Source organism: Adelges cooleyi, unplaced genomic scaffold, assembly GCF_023614345.1.
Source record: "Adelges cooleyi isolate 19-005CV unplaced genomic scaffold, UGA_ACOO_1.1 ACOO_flye_CR_arks_rails_tigmint_CR_PRNA_376, whole genome shotgun sequence".
NCBI lineage: Eukaryota > Metazoa > Arthropoda > Insecta > Hemiptera > Adelgidae > Adelges > Adelges cooleyi.
In genome coordinates, this window is record NW_026096053.1 from 2,805,360 (window position 1) to 2,822,593 (window position 17,234).

General features: G+C 34.0%; 1 protein-coding gene across 6 annotated transcripts in view; it reads right to left on the reverse strand.

Annotated features, from left to right (window-relative positions):
• The window catches only part of LOC126840789 (ADAMTS-like protein 1), a 204,442-nt gene that overhangs the window by 20,212 nt on the left and 166,996 nt on the right, over positions 1–17,234 (reverse strand). For 5 of the 6 annotated variants that reach the window (XM_050576729.1, XM_050576732.1, XM_050576731.1 and 2 more), the window contains exons 3-8: positions 15,028–15,123; positions 14,081–14,224; positions 12,883–13,110; positions 12,364–12,505; positions 8,656–8,788; positions 378–483 (exon numbers count right to left, since the gene is read on the reverse strand). In XM_050576729.1, the coding sequence (XP_050432686.1) occupies positions 378–483; positions 8,656–8,788; positions 12,364–12,505; positions 12,883–13,110; positions 14,081–14,224; positions 15,028–15,123 (849 nt within the window). The remainder of the gene's footprint in view (positions 1–377; positions 484–8,655; positions 8,789–12,363; positions 12,506–12,882; positions 13,111–14,080; positions 14,225–15,027; positions 15,124–17,234) is intronic. The other variant, XM_050576733.1, reaches the window with a different exon arrangement.

Here is a 17,234-nt window from a genome sequence, read left to right on the forward strand (position 1 = left end):
TAGTCTAAACCTACATCCTAAACGCATTTACTTCAGTCAATAGTCGCCTACCGCTAGCCAGATACATATTAGGTTAAATGGTAAATGGTTAGTCAGAGAGGCACCGCTGTCCAATGTGTCATCTATCCTTTGACGGATGACCTACCTTAAAACTAATACAATTATTTGTAGATACCTATTTAACTGTGGTAGTCTCGCATTTGTTGTAGGAAGGTGTCAAAAATAGCATTCGCATAGACAATCAACTTTGACACCTTCCACACAAAACTGTAATGTGTTCTATTTAAAACACACTTTATTATTTGGGACTTTGATTCTAGACGGTTCGCTGTTGTACCATAATTTTAGTTTTAACTTGAGTACTTTGCCGAACTTACTTTCGTCCTGGTACCATTAGTTTCTTCCACGCAATAGACGTGTCGGACTCTTATTCCACCTCCACACGTTTTGCTGCAAGGACTCCAATTGTCGTCGGCAACCCACCTAAGCGAAAAAAAAAACATTGAAAATTAAGCGATGAATAAAAAATTATCTACGCCGGTTCGTCGTCCGGCGGTTGAATGTAGATCTAAGAGTGAAATACAATTTTTAGCAACGACAAAATGTAAAATAATATTTTATCATCAGACTCGTGAGTCTCATAAAATAACGTACAATAGTGGCTTAACGAGTGAAGACCCTCGGTAAAAAAATTAACCACCGGCTTTCTGAGTTTTATGTCTAAAAATTGAACGAATAATTTTAACTGTTTGCCATGTAGTTACTTTTTTTTTGCGCTAGAATTGTATGCGTCTTTTGAAAAAAAATATAATAATAATAGTTTGTTTAAGCTAAAAGAAGAATTGTACAATACTTTAAATTCAGTAAAAACTGTGTCAAGCATAAAAAAAAACGCGCAATTGTAGTATTATTGAAAAATATTTTTACAAACGTCAGCATCCTATTTTTCTTAACTTTAATGTAAACATTGTAGAGTAGTGAAAAATCGAATTTAACTTAGTATTACGTTTTCGTTAAGAGAAAAAAAAGAGAGTGGCTTAGGATATCTTTCGCGTAAACGAAAAGCGTTTAAGCTGTAAGCCGAAGGATATCGAAGGATATCAATTTCTTGGAAAATATGATTAAATAATGTTTTATATTTTTAACATGATAACAACGCCTTAGTCGACGACCGCGATCAGTAAGTGTTTCAATTATAATATATTGTAAATCAATAAAAATATGTTGTGCAAAGGCATACAACTTTGTTTTTAAAAACCGTTGTTTTTCAGCCGTTAAAAAACTTGAACACATGGCAAAATAGGACATATTGTGTTTTACAGCTATAAAAGCCTTATACCATAATAAGCCTTAGAGTATAATGTATCTTGATTTAGAACATAAAGCACGTATAGGTGAAAGGTAATGGCTTGAGCTCGTTGTAACATTTTACAAGAACAAAAAAAAAACTGTTATTTATTTTTGCCAAATAAATATTTTTGATAACAAGCCGTTGTACGTACTGTTTTTTTTTATTTATCGACTTATTTTTGTATACTTTTGAAACAAATTGGAAACCAATTTCGCGTTTGGTCAAAACTGATGTAAAAAAAAACTATTATAAATAAAAAGGACCTAGCATAAAAAAAAGTCCCTGCTTAACAGCGTCTACTCTTAATGGTGGAAGTACCGTAGATTGCTCGAATATGAAAAAATGGCTTCGCTTCTTAACGCTTAAAATTAAATACCTCGGCGATGAAGGTTTTCCAATAATTGTTGGTATGCAAAACGGTTGCTCTATTAACATTTGGGTATAATAATATATTACAATACATATATATTATTCTCTATTGGTATTATGATATCGTTAACCGCTTAAATTAAGGACACTGCAATTGGACTATACTCGCGTAGTTATATGTATACTAACTTAATTAGTCAGTCACTTTATAAGGAAGAGATGTTAGTAGAAAAATACAATATACTTTTCATCCATATATAAGTGATTAAAATTTTTTATTTTAATAGTAAATAATTTTTAAAAATGTTTAAAACAAGTTTAATTTGTATTTAGTACGTAGGTATAAACAACTTCTTAAACATGTGTCTTTTGCTTTCAAATTTGTACGTTTATACATATTAATTAAGTTTTGTTAAACCATTTACGGTTTTATTTGTATTTGGTACTTTATTTTTATTATGAATTAAAAGTATTATTTCGAATGTAATTTTTTTACTTATAACCAAACACAGCTTTGTATTATAATTATTTGATGTTTGATTTTATAAATTTTCTTTTGCGCGCGGGCTCGCAGATAACTCTGTTGGTATAGAAACTGAACGTTTCGCTAAGCTACGGTAACCGCGAGCAACCCAATGATGACGGACGATTGGGCGTTTTGAATTATTTTCTCATGTGGATTTTCACTAGTGTCAATGTATTGTTAACACTGACGGCAATGACGACGTTGGCTGCTCCGTTGACACGGTCTACCGACCCCAAACAAACTCATGTCGAAGCGGTGACCAACAGTTCTGAGTGTTTCCAAACAAAAGACAAGCGGACGGAGTACAAGTCGATGGCCGACGAACTCCACCGAATGTGGGCTGCCATCGAAGCTTACACTTATAATCGGCAAAGGTCGGCGGCACTGATGGCCGAATACAAGGAGCAGTTGGACAAAGCAAACGCCAGGGCTCAAAAATGCGCTTTCGAGTTGGAACGAGGCCAACGGGAAGTCGCCAAGTGGACCGAGAGAGCCAAGGCGGCTCATTTAAAACTCAGGGACAAACACCAGGTAATTACAGATGATATACATACATAGATGTACAACAATTATGTCAGTAACCCTTCGATTATTAAAACCGTCGTGGATTGAACTATTAGTTAGCTATTGGTTTGGTCATTTTCGCATCAGTCCATGTTGTCGTTAGTTAGCTGATGTTTCAAACCCATTTCAGGGTCAATCTTCGTTCCATTGTGCATAGTGTCGACAGTTGATTGCTGACTATTTCTCCCAAAGTAGACCCCGCAATGGACTGGAAACGTCACCTAACTAATGACAACATGGAACCGTCCGAAAATACACAAACTATAACCCATTGATTATCAGAAGAAAGCTTTAAGATTGCGCCGTATCGGCCGTAACCATTAGGTATATCTGTTATAATATATTCAAGAGGTCAAGGTCTGAATGAACTGTATCTGAAAAAAAAAAACATTGGATTTAAATAATCGTACCTAGGTATTTGTCGCTGTTTAAAAGTATTCGGAGAATCAAGTTGAAACGCAAACCCTGTTGACATTACTGTAAGCGGTAATGTCTAAATTGTAAACGAAAACTTAACGACCGGCGAGGAAAAACTTTTCCGGAATTAAATCGATGTCGGAAAGTTTTTTTCCCTGTCGTTATCACTAGACCCCAAATTTTAAACTAATTTTTATGTTATGTTTTTTTGCCAAAAACCATTAACGCAATAAAATTATTTGCTATCGAAAAATATTCTATCACACTTTTTGTGTGTGATAGGGCTTTTATTGTTGGTTATGACTGATGTCAACATCATTATACAATGACGTTGTTAATAATGTTACCATCAGCCTTTTTTTCTTAGTGACACTAAACCATAACTGACGCGTGGTGTAATTTGTCATTTTTTTGACAACATGTTTTTTTTGTCGTTAAATGTTTCATATCTGAAATTCCAACTGGCATACTCCGGAACGAATGTGAACACATATCTTAAATTTTACCAGGCAACTATTGAAATCATCATTTTAAAATATTGAGTGAACTTTTTTTCCATCGGAAATTTCTTTTTACATTAAAATCAATAAACCATTATCGTCTACGAGCAGAAGACCGAGGAAATTCTATAAATGAACAAGAGTAGTATACAGACATAATATATCTGTGCAACATGTAGACAGGTTTATAGGTTTTATAAATTATACTGTTTTTATCCGGAAAAAATAATAGTAAATGTGCTTCGGCTTAAATCATGTATATATAATACGTTATTAAAGTGTAGAATTAAATAGCAAGCTGTTGTTATTTGTGATTATCATTAATTTACCTAACTTAACCCACCGTTTGGTCTGCAAACCAAATGTTTGCTGGAGTGGTGTTAGGGAATTTTAGACATAATTCGAGTAGATAACAAGCTAAGATTTATTTTTTTTCACCTAATTTTTATAGGAGCTTTTGAATGATTTTCGAAAATCCCAACGCCGTCACGTCGGTCCCAGTTATTATAGTAAAACATAAATGTTTTGTCACTTTAAGTAAGTGCATACAGCAACATTATAATGGCATCATTGAATTTGTTCTCGTTGTTTACTCGGGGCGTTCTTTTCGGTCGATGAAAATTTCAATTAAATCTATTTCTCTTTCGTGTGTGGTGTGTGTGTGTAACCATTATTTGGCGTGGGTTTGCTTTTGGAAATACATTTGAGACCACCGTCCGAATCTATTGTTTCGCGATAATAAAGACTTTATCGAAACCGTTTAGACGTTTTATCGCTCATTCCGTCTTACAATGGACACGCACGGCACTTAAAACGTTGGTGGCGTCTGAAAGGGCAAGTCGGAAGTCCGTACACCGCGAAAAGTCTCTAAATGGAGATAAGATAATGTTACAATACTGATTGACGTTATATAAAATTATCATCACTATGTTATTATTATTGTAACGGGAAACAATAGTTATGTCGCCAACGCAGTATTGTAATAATATATTATGATTTATATGTGCGGCAAATGAGACAAAACAGTAACAAGAGTCATGTTACATGACATTTTCTGGATAGTCGCTCTTCTCGGCCGCTGTACACAATGTCGATTTGGCGTAGGCTGACAAATGGGCAAACTTTTTGGCTTTTGCGAACAACCTTGTAAATATCTAACACTGTAGACAGTTTTGGCTTTTTTATTTTATTATACCCTCACGTAAACGAGCTTAAAGCTGTTTGCTCATGGCATACATCACACACCGAGAAATCTAGCTGATCGAAGCTGTATTTACATGTTAGACGTCACAAGTGTACCTATTATTGCAGTGAACATACCGATTTTTTAATGCCGTATTTTGTTCACTTCACTGAATAAAATAGAATGCAAAATATAACGTACACGAAAATGTCTCCACTTCTTCACCGCCAAATCCTACATTACACATAAGCGGGGTAACCTCTTTCCACCACTGACCACTTTCAACAATTTTTTATTGTAATCCCACAATTTCTTCAATTCTGCCGTTATCTTGTATAACTGATCCTAAGCTTTATTTATATAATCTGTTTACAACTTGCTCAACACACACGGCGAATTATTTACCTCCTACTAAATATCAACGAAAAGTATTTTGTTTACTTCTAATTACATATACTTAAGACATTCTTCAGTGCATTCCTGTAAGTTATATTATGGTATTGCGAATTGCATGGATAATGTTCTCAAATAATTTTCTAAAATGCTGCTTAAGTTTTATAAAAAATCTTGTTTCTCTCTCTCACTCTCTTTTTTTTTAATGTAATTATTCAACTATAAAGCAAAAAAGCGACAAATGTTTTAAGGCCATAAAACAGTATAAATTATATCAATGCTTACGTCCTTACTAGAACGAGGAACTCGAACAAACTTATTTTGAAAAACCACTTTCATAATTTTGTTTAAAATGCTTTTAGAACTCCATTATATATTTTTATATTTATATAAGTATTTCATTCATAAATCTTGACTAAACCAATCTATTGGAAAATATCACTTTTATCGGTCCTTCTCGATATAATATATTATATTATTGTGTAATATTATTTTCAAACTTTTTTTTTACTAAAAACAATTAATCAAGCGGTACGTCTAATTCGGTTATGTTTGGACAGTATAGCTTCAGTTACAAAATTCGAAGTTAATGATTATTTTTGTAGATTGACATTTATAGGTATGCACTGCTGGACAGGTCATTGTATAGAGCGTCGTGGTAGCTGGTATTGATTTCCACTACCGTTGCGCAATACCAATAATAACATTAAATATAATAGGTAATAACAATAATAGTAATGAAATACTACCGTTCCTGTATTCCGGCTTAAGAAAGATTAATGATCGCCTCGAATACGCCCTGGCTTTAACGTATTGCGATCAAGGTCGAGTTGGATTCTTATCGAATAATAAAATTAAAAAAAACATATTTTTCCAATTTTTTTTTCAGGCCATGGAAGAAGCCGAGATAGTCGAATCGTGCATGTCTTCGTTGATGTTGTCGGCCAACTTGGACGTCTTCACTAAGGATAACGAGTTGCGGCTTAAAGAATCTCATAGGAAATTGTCGGAACAAGGCCTCGCCGAATTTCTTAAAAATTACACACAGTCAAAACACGTTTGACTTCAACATTGTTCAAGAAGTAATCTAGGAGATTAACGCGTATATATTTCAAATAAATAATTTGTTTTTTGTTATTTACTCAAACCTACGACTACAGAAAAAATATGACCATCGATAAAATTCTAAACATTGCGGGTAATCATTAACGTAGAATAGAAACACAGTTTTAATTAATATAAATTTAATCATCTATGTGTACTGTTACTAAATGTAATAATAATTAATACGACATTATAACGTTTATCTAAAATCAAATACGACTAAACATATTAACTCACACGCGACACAAATTTAACTTGGAGACGCCGAGGTGACAAGTTTTGACTTAATTAAACTCAAGTAAACAACTGGTGTCAACGTCATGAACTTTTCACTAACATCAGACGAAACAATCAAATGGTTACCCCAGTATGGTATTTGTTAGTTATTTTTATAATTTGAATATTATAACTGGGAAAATATTCGAACCCAAATATTTTTTTAAGGGAAAGAAAATTGTTGGTTCACAATATAAGAATACACAATTATTAATTGAATGGATTTCTAGAATTCCGGACATAAGAGGACGCTACTCCGTCCATTTCCAAAGAGTGTAGTATGGACAATTTTTCGCAAAGCCTTAATTTAGAGTTTGAACTATGATGTATACTTAATACAGTAATTAGAATACTTTATTGATTACCATTTTTTTTTTTTTTGACAAACTATCACAGTAATTTCTATAAGCTAAATTTGGGGTTTCCCATCAAAACTGCTTTGCGCGGGACAAGTATGTGAGACCAGTATTGACAGTGGATTTATCATTTTTTCACAACTTATATAAAATAACTTTATCTCTGGGGTAGCGTTTTAATTTTTTTAATATCTTTACTTAATATTTGTTTTATGATCAAAGGAAACAAAAATTAATCTTCACGAATGAATAGTTTTGATTGTATTTAAGTTATCAAAAAACTAAAAACGCTACAGCGTAGATTCTTTAAGTTATTCTCTATCCATTGTAAACATGTTATACGGTAAAAGTAAATACCACCCTCACATTCTTGTCCCTGGCAAATCAATTTTTTTCGAAGTAACGGCCTCTTAAGGCAGTCACTTTAAAAACAACGCTTATTAAAAAACTTGAAAATTATATATACTTACTGAATATTAAATAAATGACAGCGATATAAAATTGTAATGTAATTGCGCTTTTACAGCAACACAATATTGATGATTTTTAAAATGATATCAAAACATATTTTATTAATAATTCGAAATAATGTTTTGGCAAGAAATATTTAAAAACAATAACTCAATTTTATAATAAAATATAAGCAGAACAATGGAAATATTTTCATATTATTTAAAACAACATGTTTTAAACAATATTATTTAATTATTTCCCGCCGAACCTAATCTAACTTCTTCATCCCGTGCTAAGTTTTAACCTTAAATAGCTTTCAAAGTAATTATCAAAACTTGGTTTTTCGACCAGCGAAAATTCTTAGCAAATTATTTTTAATTTAGAGATTTAATTAAACGTATAGGTACATGTTACCACTTAAGTTTTATAAGTTGATAGAGCTTTGGGAAAAATTATAAAAGATAAAAATTTGAATATTGTTGTATATTGTATAATAAGTGTTTCCAAAAAGAAAAATGATAAAATTGCAATTATTTTCCGAAAAAAATTAGTGCCTAATCCTTAATCCCCATTTATAGAAGGCGATTAGCTAAATCGTTTTCTGCAATCCCTTAAATCACATAGTATGACAATATTATGTCTTATGTGTCAACGAGTGGCGGTCGGTAATGTTCGGTTTTAATAAGATCTTCGTCTACGCCGTGCTATACAGGGTGTCTCGCATGTTGTTTCGACGATTTCAATGAAGTGTAAATCTGTCACGATAGCGCGAGACACCCTTTAGAACCATATAGTGACTGCACCCATTGGAAGTTTTTTAAAGTATCACACCGTTCTCAGCGACCATTTCGGTTAATCGGGATTTAACGGTACAGATCGTATAAAAGCCAAGCCTTTCTTCCGTCTAGAGCTAACGTGGACCGGACCGACGCTTTCACAAACCTCTTAGACTCGTCATGATTTCGGAGTTTTTTTTTTTTTTTTTTTGTAATTTTTATCCGTTCCACGCGGTCGAATCCTAAAAGGGGTTGCACATATTTTAATGCGAAAAACATGTCTCGACCGACTAGCCGGATGAGAAAACACACAATATAATTTATAATCTTTATACGTATATAATGAAATGTGCGTGCGACTTAACTCTGGTTTTTGCGTTGACTTACTTGGGAGGACAAGGACGGCTGTTACACTCGACGGATAAATCGCTGCTGGTTGGCCGCTCGCCCGGACACAAATCAGCATCCACTTCGACGCCCGTGTCTCTGTTCTGACATACCACTCGAGACACTTCGTAACCTAAATTCAACAAACAGAAAAATTCGTTCAACTCGCCGAGTAATACATAATATTATTATAAAATTATACACATCCCGCCAGAATGACGGATGTACTAGGTACGTTTTTATTTCCGTCAAAATTAGAACGTTGCATAATATCCGGGGAAACAGTTAATAATTCTTCCAAGTATATCAATATTGACTGCGTTTTAAATCGGTTAAAAATCATAGTGGAGCATTTTACGTTTTTATAGTCATATTAATGGACTCCACGATTAATTTTATAAATACTAACAAACGAACGAATTGCCACTAAATACTTGAAGACATTTTTTTCCGCGCGTGATGCCTTATCGTCAACGTTCATTAAATTAAAACATTTTACTTAAATTCGTAAAAACACTTGTTGACGAAAAGTCATCACTTCCGGAATGACTTTTATATGTATACGTGTAACCAGAGGTCGTTTGCCAGTAATCGGCCTCAGTCGATTGTAAGTGCTGACGATGGCTACTGAAAAACGCTACAATGTATTATTTTTTGTGATTAAGGTTTTTTAAAAAAGGTTTATTTATTCTTTACCGTCGAATAAAGTTAAAGCATATTGTAATATTTTTACTATATATTATATATATTATTATATTCATCATTACTATACATGTTAGCTATATTTTGTAGGTAGTTGGTTTTTGTATACACTACAAATTACCTTAATAATTGTATAGTAATTTAATAATAGTTTTGGTAACAGTAAAAGTTTATTTTGTTTAACAATATTTAAATTACATTTTAAACTCATTACTCTATTAAAACAACATTGGACAATTGGACGAGTTTCAATATTATTGATATGTAGATAATAATTTTTTGTGTTATAGATACTATACTTATAGACACCGGTCTCTAGTTCAAGGACCAAGGTCGGACGCACCATGTGTGGATATGATGTATCATGTACAACAGACCCAGACAGATCGTTGTATAAATAACTTTGGGTCACAAACAGTATAATATACATACATAGAGAGGTGTCCGTAATAATTGGACTTGGAAAATTTGACCTCGTGCACACCGTACTCTGAAGGAAATCAATTTTCTCGGGTTGAATTCATGACCCTCTTTATTGACAGCCGATTTTTTTCTATGAACAAAGCTTTTTATTGAATCACGCGGCAGAATCAGTCGAAATGGTTTTGCTTCCGTTCTAAAGGTCCAGCGGAATCGAGTTAAAATCAATTTACAAATCCAAATACAATCTAAAGTCAAATTACCGACACGCTATGCTAGGTGCTTAATTAACCTAAGTTAATTAAAATAAGTTAATAATATAATATGCTTTTTACGGTGTTCCTCGCGCCTACAGGAGTTTCAAGGCAAATACATTATGATCTTAAAACGATATAATTCACACACACACACACACACATCCACCCAGAATCGCAAACCGATACCTTAAGAACGGCCGTGATCACTTATCGTGCACCGTCACCATATCACAATAATAGCCACCCAGGATTGGAGCAGCCTATAGGATTGGATTTGAAATGCGAACCGATCAGAAACGATATTATGTTACAGAAATGTAATTTTTTATTTTTGTCGGCTCCCGGGGGATATCATTTTAAACCCCGACAACAACGAAATTGCACGCCACCAATTCGATACGGTATTACGGAATGTCAAAAAGTACATAGGATTGTACATATTACAAATGGTAGAAAAAAAAACCATTTATTGAATTTTTATTATTGCTTCAACGTGCGTACAATGTACGGCACATAAAAGCGTTTTCATATTTAGTTATTTACACTGAATACTTAAATTCCGGCATAACATGTAGGTATTTAAATAAATATGTAGGTTTTTCAGGTCATTATAAAAATTTGTTCAAATGAGAAACTAACATGGCGTCAAAATCGTGTTCTAATATTAAAATCGAAAATTAACTGCAATATTTTTCGCAAGAAAACACGAGGACTTTTCATCATCAACTAAGCACTATTAATTATAGAATAGTGTAGAAATAATAAAAAATACTACAATAGTTAGTTTACTATAAACCAAACTACAGGCACGTCTTTCGAAACCACTCTTGAAAAGCATAAATTGTAATTTTTAATTTTTTAATTAAATGGTTTATTTTAGAATTTTCCAATTGAACAAATAAGATGTAATTGTGTTACATAATTTATAAAGCCTGTGAAACGACAGGATAAAATACTTTTTCTGGTCTATTACATAATATAACTAAAATCGTTTTGTTGTAATTTGTATTTGACACAACATAGATCGACGTTAAAATTAAGTAGAACTCAGAAAAAGTTGTTTTGTCATAATTTTATCAAAGCTGTAAAAATATTGCATTGAATTAAAGATCTTACCGTTTAAAACTATTTTTTTTCTCTTCATAAATAATGAATCATTGCTTTCCCAGCAAGTGGTAATAAGCAAGTTTGGAAACAATATTATATTGCGTTAGCAAAATGTCTTTTTTTAATAAAGTTCAATTTAACGCGAAACAGCGAGAGGAAGATTTAACGAGAATTCTGTTCATATTACAATTTGTACACGACGCGTGTTTTTATAGTTGGGGTCAAGTGAGATAATTGTAAATGAACAAGACAAATACGATTGCAATTTTTTTTATGAAAAAGCAACAATTCAATTTTACTTAATTACATTAGAAAATTGTAAATATTTTAAAATAATGTTTATAATGTCAATGTTAATGTTTTATGTATATAACTTAAATAAAGTTAGCCTTTATTGCCGTATATTTTTCAAAAACTGTACATCGACACTTTCGCGGCGACGAGATCGTATTGCCCGTTTTTTATTCTTTAATATAAAATAGTTTTTTAAAGATAAAAAAAAAATCGCTTGTAGCTATTTATTTAAAATTTGCCCATCTCTGTTTAGTATAATACGTGTTATTATGTGTGTGTGTGTGTGTGTATTTTAATAAAAGAAAATAATTTTTTTTAGTTTTTTATAGTACAGGTGTTTTAACTAGTAAACGGTAAAACGAAAAATATAGGTTATTAACTTAAAATAGAATGTAAGTTTTGTCTGTCACAGCCCACAATACAACGCTCAGAGAGTAGATAAATAAATAAATATTATTCGCAATAACGTCGACGTTAAGGCGCTTTTTGGACGTCACGGATTATGTTTTTGACTGGTGCCCGACTCCACAAAAGCAAGTCGCGTTTGGATTAGCGCTCGCTTAAACACGTCCAAACGGACGCGACAAAGAAATGGCGAATTAAAAAATAAAATAAAAATGTAGTCATACGGTACAACTGCGGACGACTCGCGCCGGGTTGTTGGAAACCATTAATCACATTACGGTCAAATGGGCGATAAGAGAGACAACCGCCAAGTGAGCGCACTGCGTTACGTTACAATTGATTAAAACGTTCTATCATTGTCAGTGTTTGGAGGCCGCGGTCAAAAATCGTTGCACAGAGCGTTATTGCGTTAAGTCCGCCGCCGCAGTTATTATGATTATTGTTTGTAGATGGACTTTCGGGCCGAGGGCTTGGACGTAGTTTGGCCGTCGAGAAAAAGCTGAGAAACGATACCGATGCTTACCTCCGCCGCAAGACACCGAACAACCGGTTCCCATCTTGCCCCACCGGAACAGATCTTTTGAACACGAAGAGCCGTCTCCGCCGCATACGCCGCACTCGTCCACGCTGGCCTTAGATCCGATTTCCAAGTTGCATCCGACTCTCTGCAAAATCGAATAACGTACAATATAATTATACACGTGCTACAACAATCGCGCCTCCGACGGGCAGGTACATTTTATCGAGTTACTGCACAGGGGCAGCAAATAGAGATAATTAATTAACTGAAAATAATTTTAAAATTGTGCAACGGTCGACGGCTTGTAAATACGATGAAGAACTAAAATGTTTTTATATAGACTGTGTGCTCGAGATCAAGAAGTTGGGAAACTTAATGAAAATGACTCGTCAAACAGAGAACTTATAGAATTTCGGTTCTAATATGAAGTTTCGGCCTGAATAAAGGCTGCAAATCCAACCGTGTAGTATCAAACGGATTAATCATGACAAAACGATAGGTGTATAGAACCTAAACGATTACCTGGCATACGCCGTCTATGCACATGTCCAGCGAACCCAGTCTGCACCTGGTGCCGTCGCGGACCCTAGGGGCCATTTCTTCTACACGTCCCTTGGAGTCGACACACATGAGCGTGCACGGGCTCTCCTCGTCGTAGTACGGATGCCATTCCACCAGTTCACCGTCGTACGGCTGATCGTTGTACGCCGAACACTGAGCGGCACGGAAATCGGTGCCGTCGGGGCATGGCTAAAATAAAATCAATATTTTATAAAATATAATATATGTGACAAAATTTAATTTTCAACATCTTAAGTTACTAATATTTAATTTCAAATTCAATACTGCATTTACATTATACCTCTAACGCAATATATATATATATATATATATATATTATAAGTTATAACATACATTTATAGTATGGAACTAAACTGTTGTCTACACAATAAGCTTAGCTTACGGAGACAGTCATTATATATTGTTTACATTATATTTTGTATAGTATAATAATGTAATTATTATTATAATTAATTATATATTTATTATACTTAATTCTTTTTTTTAATGAAAACGAAACAAATACAACCAAAAATTCGCGTCAAACTAAACCGTACAATTTTCACGAAACAGAAATTCAATTCTTGTTGTTTTTTTTTTGCTTTTGACGTTTTGAAACAGCTGGCCGAGACGCACGACAAATAAACAGAGAGCGATTTAGAATGAAATATGAAATTCATATTTTGTAAGCATACAAGTCCCACAGCGTAGTTCAAAGATCGCTCTCGAATACAAAATGTAAAAAAACCAAAAAATCTGTTATTGACATTTAAATAGCGCGATAGAGGAATGCCGTTACGCTCCACACTGTGTTTTGATAAATTCAAATACATTTTAATGTAAAACTATCAGAACAACGTGAGACACCCCATATAATATATTTTGATTAAGCAGCCAACGAGAAAATATGTGTACACATAATGTGTTTTCAATAGCTATTCAATAGGATATATTTTAAAACTATTCATATTAGTACAGCTAATAATAGTGTAGTTTTATACGCCGTGGAAGAAAACTTAGACAGAATTTTTGGACCTTTTATCTATTTTAGGCAATACGTTTTTAGTTATTAAGGTCCGTAGTTAAACGAATACGTCGTAGTACATTCATTTTTTTTTACATAGTTTTTACATTGTAAATAAATTATAATAGAACATACCTCCATGTTACATATTTTGTATCGGACATGGTGTCCTTTGCAGCCAGATACTGCGTTGCACCTTCGTAGCTGGTACATTGCCCCTCCGTCACATGTTCTTGAACATGACGACCATTCGGACCACGGAGACCACGAATTTTCATACTAAAACAATGTACGCTTAATTATTTTTGAATATGTCGGCAATCAGATAAACTATTGAGATTTCGAGGGACAAACAAATTATTTCCTCAAATGGCGGTAAACAAAACCCAGTGAGCACAAATAAACCTAATGATGTCGGCAAGATAAGACGTTTTTTAGATTATCAAAGAAAAAATGTAAAATGTCACTGAAAGTTTTGAAGTTTGCGAAAAAACTTATCAAAGTAAATTTATTTATTCCACCCGGTTCCTCGAGTACCTATTAGAATTCAAGTAGTTCGATTTAAAATACTGTTCACTTTGTACACCCAATGAACACGTTATCTTATGCACGGAGAGTGTTTAGATTTGTCGACCTAGAAATAAATTGAATTCCCACTTGAGACGGTGAAGTTTACCAAAGGCCGTTGCCAAAGTATTGTGAAAAATCGATTATTTGACCCGGGACGAGTTGAACTTGGGTCTTAAGTGACGTTCTGCAAACGAGCGGTCAACTACTCGGCGGTGTACGCGAATTGCCTACACGAGTCGCCGTACTACCGCTTCGAATGCCATCTTGATGGAAAGCCAATTCTTGCCAGACCACCTGATACCGCGCCATTTATTATTAAACACTTGACTACCCTTTTAAAATTCACTAGATCATAACACCTCGTTTTGCTCGTGGCAAACGAAACAAACTAATAGCATAACAACCGGAGAATAATTAAGTCCGTGCAACTGGACAAAGGCGAACCTAACCTACCGTGCGAACCGAGGGGGTGGCTCTGAACGCAAAGGGTCAAATCAATTAGGTATACTTACGTCGTCCATATAAGATGTGTTTACATGGGTGACCGGAGTCGCCAAGTTGGTCCACGACGACACGGACGCTTCGACCGTTTCCGTGACGAGCACTAGCTGTAAAACAAAATAATAATAAATTACTCTTTGATATCGCGTGTACGTGCTAAGTAAAACAAAAAAAAAACGAAAGAGAGTGGTTTATTTTTTTTGTTGTATAAAAAAAATCACTTCGATAAATAATTCTCGACGATGTTATCGATGGCGAGTGCCGCATAAAAGTAAAGTTTCGGCGGCGGCAAAAAGAAATAAGAAATGAAACAAAATACATGTATTATAACGCCGAGAAACTTTTACTTTTTTTTTTTCGTTAAGGACTTGTTAAAATATGTACGAGAGAGAAAAAAAGATACCACGCATACACGACTTTATGTCATCGATGTTACACAGCACTTGTGTGAAAAAAAAATTGTATTATATTCGCCGCTGTGGAATTCTCAATTTGATATTCCGGACGGAAGTAATATTTATTGCGGTACCCTCGAAAATCGGTGTATCGGATCTCTAGGTCTCCCCACAGGCACCTACCACCCTTTATCCTTGACCCGACGCCAAACCGGAATACCCCATAAATTATATGTAGATCTTTGCTTTTGTTGCATTTCTCACCGTTGCAATTACAGCTATGAGTAGCTGTTACAAGTAGTCCAAAAGTAGTTTTGAAAAGTATACATTACATACTAGGTAGCTTTGATTCGTGATTGACATTTAGACGGTATAGAATAGTTAAAAAAAAAAAAACAGTAAGAAAAGGATAGTGACCGAAAAAAAGGAAAATATACGGGAAGAGTGATTGTGATGGTGAGAGGTAATGCGTGGCTCGCCTACCCCGTTTGTATGGGCTAAGGCGAAGAGATATTAAAATAATCAAACTGAAGCTTAAATTACTTAGAGCATTTATTTTACGAGTGTTAATAAATAAAAACAGTTTCTATTTGCGTTTTCAGTATCTCAAGTATAAGATACCTATCTATAAGATAACTGTATAGTAATTATTATTATAACTAGACGGTACTTTTTCCTAACCAAGTATGATGATTTGTTGAAGTATCTATAAAACTCGAGTTAATGAATCAAGTTGTGTTAAAATTAGTCGTCTTTTAGTTATTATTATCTAACGCCCATGCTTTATTATCGCCAACATGTACAATTATTGTACATTGTGTTGTGCGTTGTTACATAGCACTGCTCCGGTTACATTATGTATATTATTAATTTACCAATAAATGTTTTAAGTACAAATATTATTCTCCCTCTCTCTCTATATTCTCTGGTAGTCCTGACAAACGAAATAATGGGAAAAGTCATCCGTGTGTGCATTAATAATATAAGCAAGGTCAGTTTTTTGCCATACGGATCGTTTTAGAGCATTCGAGTTTATACAAACGTCGTTTGGCCAAGAACTCGTGTACTTAACAATGCCATTTCGAACAAACGATTCGTTAACTATAGCAATTTAAAGTTTGAGAGTGAAAACGGCGCAATGATTCTCAATCTCGTCGCTTATTTGTTTTGCACTGTGTTACTCCAGCAACTTATTTCTCTGACGATCCTACATTAACTTTAAATAGCTCTATTGTTACGTGTAGCCGCTCGTTTTAGATTGGAATGCAATACAATATAATATACAACGGCGTTTACACAGAAAATCACAATGGTTCGCTATAATAATTCACTTAAACAGTAAATGGGTTTATTTTGCTTTCGTTGGCGGCGTTATACATTAATGATTTTCATTTTAGTTCCTACGGCTCGTCAATTGGCTATTTTATCATCTCGATCCGAATCTAAATGTCAATAGTCCAAATCATTTATTCGCAATATTATTCGTCTTCGGTGCTAACGATTTTTTTTTGGCCTTTGCTTAAAATCTTTTTTTTTTTTTAGATCACATATTAAACTCGACAATTATGTACACTGTTTGTTGCACGTTTATGCACCAGCTTAAGTTATCTAAATAATGAAATCTCTGCAGTAGGTCGTCTATGATTTTGTAACATCCGTAATTAGACTTTAATGGGCTTTTGCAAATAATACAATAGAAGTTTCTACCTTTTCGTAGCTCGCTTGCTTTTACTGTTCACGGGTACGCCAAACTCCTGCAAAGTTCTGCAACGTTCTCAATTATTAACATGCATTTCTTGGAATAGTAATCGTTCCCACTTAAC